Source organism: Chiloscyllium punctatum, chromosome 11 (assembly GCF_047496795.1).
Source record: "Chiloscyllium punctatum isolate Juve2018m chromosome 11, sChiPun1.3, whole genome shotgun sequence".
NCBI lineage: Eukaryota > Metazoa > Chordata > Chondrichthyes > Orectolobiformes > Hemiscylliidae > Chiloscyllium > Chiloscyllium punctatum.
Window position 1 is genome coordinate 26,269,443 of NC_092749.1, and position 6,000 is coordinate 26,275,442.

At 37.7% G+C, this 6,000-nt stretch overlaps 1 protein-coding gene across 4 annotated transcripts in view; it reads right to left on the reverse strand.

Moving 5' to 3' along the window:
• The window catches only part of edaradd (EDAR-associated death domain), a 56,206-nt gene extending 50,578 nt beyond the window's left edge, over window positions 1-5,628 (reverse strand). For 2 of the 4 annotated variants that reach the window (XM_072580525.1, XM_072580524.1), the window contains exons 1-2: window positions 5,468-5,623; window positions 2,889-2,950 (exon numbers count right to left, since the gene is read on the reverse strand). In XM_072580525.1, coding sequence (XP_072436626.1) covers window positions 2,889-2,950; window positions 5,468-5,507 — 102 coding nt within the window. In that variant the 5' untranslated portion in view covers window positions 5,508-5,623. Of the gene's footprint in view, window positions 1-2,888; window positions 2,951-5,467 lie in introns of all 4 variants that reach the window. The other 2 variants (XM_072580523.1, XM_072580522.1) reach the window with 2 other exon arrangements.
• Between the last annotated feature and the right edge of the window lie 372 nt (window positions 5,629-6,000).

The window sequence follows — 6,000 nt, forward strand, 5'->3', positions numbered from 1 at the left end:
AGAAATGTAGACTATTATCTGAAGGGTGAGAGATTGGGAAAGGGGGAGGTGCCAAAATCACAAGTCATTGTAAGTATGCCTATCAGTGCATCATGTAGTAAAGAAGATAAATAGCATGCTAGCCTTCACAATTCAAGACAGGATTCAAATACAGGAGCAGGGATGTCTTGTTGCAATTGTACAGAATATTGCTGAGACCACATCTGGGGCCAGTGTGTTCAGTATTTGGTCCCCTTATCAGAGGAAGATGTTCTAGCTATACAGGGAGTGCAACAAAGGTTTTGCAGACTGATTCCTGGGATGATAGGCCTGAAGAGAGACGGAATCACTTAGGACAATCTTCACTGAAGTTTAAAACAGTGTGAAGGCATTTCATAGAAATCTATAAAATTTTAACAGGACTAGACAGGGTAAATGCAACAAGGATGTTCCCAATGACCAGGGAGTGCATAACCAGGGATCACAGTTTAATGATATGGGGTAGGTCTTTTAGGACTAAGAAGAGAAGAAATGCCTTCACTCAGAGGGTGGTGAATCTGTTTAACTCTCTGCCACAGGATTGTTTGAGGCCATAACATTGAACGTTTTCAAGGAGTAGTTATCTAAAAGTTAAAGGTAGTTAAATAGATAGTTAACTAAAAGATACTAAAGATGTTGAAGATCTGAAACAAACACGCAGAATTCTGAAGAAACTCAGCAGGTCTGGAAGCTTGTGAGGAGAGAGAAACAGAGTTTACATTTCAATTCCGGTGTGACTTTTATTCAGAAGATGTTTGACCACAATCATTTTTGTTAAATATAGTTCTTAGGATAATGATCATATTGAATTGTTGAACAGACTCAAAAGGCTGAATGGCTTATTCCTGCCCTTATTTTCTATGTTTCTGTGTAATTAATCGAATGAATTGATGTGATTGAATCCTTAAAAGTAGCAACTATATAACAATACTGTTTAAGATTCAGAAAGGAGTGGAAAAAATGAGGAGTGCAAAAGCAAGCTCACTGAATTGGAATAGATCAGATCTCAGGGAGACAAAGGGTGAACTAGCACAAATGAGAGGGAAATGAAAATTGCATTGCTTAATTTATAGAATAAACACAAACAATTTCAAAACAAAACTATTTCATATTTCAAGATAACCAAAGTGGTTAGAAACAAAAAACAATTGACACATGGATCCTATAGCTATGATTTTTAATGTTGATTTGATTTAATTCATTATTGTCACATGTAATGAGACATAGTGAAAAATATTGTTTTGCGTGCAATTCAGGCCTATCATACCTAATGTACGTACATCAGGGTAACAGAACAGAATGCAGAATATAATGTTACAGCTACAGAGAAGGTACAGGTAAAGAGTAATTCTGACATAAAATTGAGATTTACAAGAGTGGAACGATTATTATATTTAAATTGGTGACACAAGAATGTGAGAAAAGAAGTTGACAGGGAGTAACAGGAATCTAAAAAATATACTGCAAATATATTAGTAAAAAAGGTAACTAATGAATGTGAGGTGCATTGCCATCAAAAAAGGCGACAGTGAATTAGTTTTAATATACACTGAAATTTATGGAAATACTTAATGAGTATTTTGCTTTAGTCTTCTCGAAGAGTGAAAAGAACATGGTAGAAAAATTAAAAGGACATCTGATTGCAGGTAATTGCAGGGGTACTTTCAAAGAGCCTGATGGAAAAGGGGAAGTAATATCCAAGGCCAAGACATTATTTCAAAGTTTCCTCAATAGTTGATGTATACCAGAAGACAAAAGTGGCCACTGTACTACTCACATTCATAAAGGTGAACACAGCTAATACAGGTGATTGTAGACCAGTTAGTCTAACATCTATGATATCAAATCTTTACATGAAGAAAAAATTATTAAATATCTGGATGAACAGGAAACTGACTTTAATTTCCAACAAGGTAGTCCTAATTGCTCATGTAACTTCAGCAATAAATCTGTGGAAATACTGGAAAGATGTTGATTTTGATGAAGTTTCCATGAGTGTGCTGTGTAGTTTCAATGAATGATGGAGAATTCCCTTGGAAATCCAACTTTAATCCGAATAACTAAAAGCTATCAATATAACATTGAGAAAGGTATGTATTCCCGTTATTTTGTAAGTATAGCAAGCTGCAAGTACAAATAGATTTTACTATTACAATTTAGGTTTTTTCCCTAAGACAACAGCACAAAGAATGGCCCTTTCCAAACTTACAAACCCACAAAATTCAAACTTGATAATAAAGGAAATTAGAACTGAACTGACTTTGTGCACCAGAGTGCAAGTATCTGCAGTGCAGGTTTGTAGGCCATAATTTGCACATCTTCTAAAATTTTAAACTAGAATTATAGTAAATAACTACAGTCACATATTTGTTTAATTTTAATAACAGAAAACAGCACTTTTTTGTAGTACCAGAAATCAGCAAAGAATAGTCAATCAGCTTCTTTCATACTACTCAAACTACAAGTTTATTTAATGTTTTTGTCTGGTAAAATGGATGGCATTCCATTAATTCACGAAGGCATCACTATATCTTTTTAACTCAGGCTTCTTTGCACAGAGTCCTTTGGCCCCCTTCAATAATCATGGAACAACCCTACCTGTACCATGATTAGCCTCTTTGCTTCCATTATATGCTGGAAGTCTGTAGAGGACTGTTAACATCAAATTCCCACTTCTCATGTCGGACAAATAGTAAATTTGACTAAGTGTTGATCGGTAACTAATTATTAATTAGGCCCTACTGTTAATATGAGCAAGGCCTTCATGAGCTAGAATTTGGCGATGCTGCTGCTTTATGGTTTGTGCAGATTGTTCCTGACCCCTTTATGAAATCAGGAAGATAGTTACTAATGAAGTAAAACATAAATACCTCCTCATATCCACTGAGTTTCCCCTTGTCTCTTTGATTTTGAGTTAACGATTCCTCCAGTTCTTCGTGACAAATTTCAAGTTGAGCCAATAAACAAATAATAGAAAAATGTGGCTGAATAAATACTATAGAAGACAGCCATAATAAAACTCATAAGCAGTAGTTGTTAATGGTAATATTAATGGTTATAACTCATGGGTGTTTAAAATCATTCAGAAAAAAATGTGTAATAACTGGTGTGTCCTTCTATGCTCAGCAAACAAAATTATGTTGAGATACTCATGTATTATAGTAAATAGTGGTTTCAAGGAAGATCACTCTCTTGACTGGCATAGAAGATGCCAAGGGTGTAACATGGGGAGGTCAGCTACCATTGCATAATCACCTCCTTTGGAATCCAGCTTTGGTGACCTTCGCAGCTGTTAGGTATGATTTGTTGAAGTGATTATCTTCCTGGATGTTGTCATAGACATTGTATTATTGGTTTTCCTGGAGTGTAAAATTATGAAGAGTGCAGCATAGAAACATTGCCACAGGAGCAGGCCTTTCTGCCTCTTAAACCAAGTAATTCAATTAGATCATGGTTAATTTGTATCTTAACTACATTTCCCAGCCATGATTCCAAGAAATCATACACGCAATCAGAATCCATGCTTGCCTTTGGGTTAAGTAATGAAGTACTCTGCCAGGTCTGCCCAGACAATGAAGTATATTCTTTGCATCTCGATGCTCTTTTTCAGGATAGACTTTCTTACTGCTACAACCAGGATGTATCTGCCTGAGGTTTCAGTGGGATTATGAGCCAAGGTTTTGTCTCCTAGGATCCATCCATTCATGCTCATGGAAAAGTTGTAAAAAATAAATTCATCATTTGTAATTCCACTGCATGTTAGATTGTAACCAGCAGGGTTTTCTGGTTGGTATCACAAACAAACTGTATCTTGGGTAAATAGAATCCTTTTAATGTATGGCAATGACTTCTCTGTTGGTGTCTTCAGAGCCACCCTTGAGCCAATTATGGCATTCTGCATCCAGAATTCAGATTGCTGATAGAACTCACTCACTTTCTTTAACCCTTGGACATTTTGGTGAACTTGATAACTTGTTCCTTTGAAGGATATTGTCATTACCTTGTCACATAGCTGCTATAATTGTACTCTCTCTGATGTTACACAGATTTACACTGGCAGCTTGAAAAGAATGTGAAGCCAAAAAAAACAGGAAAATAACTTCCATGCTCACAAAAACTTCAACATAGTAAAGTAACCCATGGCAATAGTTATATGCACAACCACAGATTAATTCTGATAGTTGAGTCAAGCTGATTTTAATAGTTACACAATTCCACAAAGGGAGCCTTAACAGATCACACCTTTTAACACAAGTTTATCAGAGATCTTATGACACAGTACAGCCTATATTTTTGAACCAGAAACTCTAAGTTCAAGTTCCATTCCAGGAGACTGAGCCTGATTTCAATTCTGTGTAAGGGGCATGGGTTTGAAATTAGATAAAATCTTGCCCACTTTACATGTAAGGATTAAAGTACAAAAGTGTAGGTGTAAGGGAAGACTGTGTCCCTGTAGGGATCTGGGGGGAATTTGTCTGAAATCTGCAAGCATAGCTTGGGGGCTCTTTAAATCTCTCAAACTTCCAACTTCAGTGGAAGTTGCGGGAAAGAGGAACATATGTATATGGTGAAAGCTACTCAAAGTGCAATTGTAGCGCAAAAGCGGGAAATTCTCATCCCGACTGCCATTAGGTGAGGTTAAAAACAATGACTGCAGATGCTGGAAACCAGATTCTGGATTAGTGGTGCTGGAAGAGCACAGCAGTTCAGGCAGCATCCGAGGAGCAGTAAAATCGACGTTTCGGGCAAAAGCCAGGGCTTTTAACCGAAACGTCGATTTTACTGCTCCCCGGATGCTGCCTGAACTGCTGTGCCATTAGGTGAGTCGCACGCCTAAACAGAACTAACAGAGTCCGGAACTTGAGTGGACAGACAATGCAGACAATTTAAATGGTCTTTCACGTTTAACTATAATTGTGCTAAAATGCATTTCGTTTGTTTTATTAGACAATCACGGCGAATTAACAGAATAAGTGCTAGCTGGCAAGCATATTCTGAGAAAAAAAAATCTATAAACATTTAATAAAGAAACGAATGTGAAGCAAATTCGTTTAGTATTTCTAAGGATGAAATAGGAAGACGAAGTTAAAACGAAGTCGAAAAGATGTTTTAGTTATATATTTTAATCGTACGCTTTTAACCAAACGTACGGCAGCAGAATTCTACAGAAGTCACTCACAGCTAACTTCAGCAGCTAACTGAGGTTTAAAAGTACCATTGGCGCAATGCACCAAATTCCCACAGTTAAAACTGATCATACCCGATGCTGAGTGAGTTCTCCAATTTTCATCGAACACCCATACTTGAGTGAAGTAAAGCAAAGATGGAAGCACAAATGTCAGTCTGCATGGCTGGAAACTACAACATAAAATATGCACTGCTGTGTAGTTACTACTTGGGGAGATAAGACAAAAAAAACCCCAAAATTACTTGTGAAAGTTTACAGTACCTTCGGGCATCTGGCCGTTTTCTGGTTGAAGGGTCGCCATTGGGGGCACACTTTGATGGTGTGGGCTGAAACGGATACTGTAAGCGCAAAGACGTAAATGAAACAAAGTAACAGTGGAAATCAGGACACCCCGGGAAGTGGGGATCTACTTCCTCGCAGTTGATGCTTTGCGCAGGTCACCATGTTCTCAGGCAGAGAGAATCTGGTACATGGGCGCTCCCTACAGGAGTGAACTAACTGCAGCTGTCAATTCGGGGCAACAGGTGACATGGGGGTCCAGAGAGCAACTCTAAAATTGTTGCTCGCACTCTGCCAATTTGTACAGTACATTGAAAAAGAAGCGTGCAAAGCCCTGTGTGCGGTGAGCAAGTTTATATTTTTCGTGTAAAGAATTTCCATCTCGTCCATTTGACTGTTTTTGGTTGTTTCCCTTGCTCTCTCCCTCGAGATGGAAATCTCGATCGGTTTAGATCAACAGTTTTGAGAAAAAACCGTGGCCGGAGTACCTTGAATATATTCGTTTGAATATATTC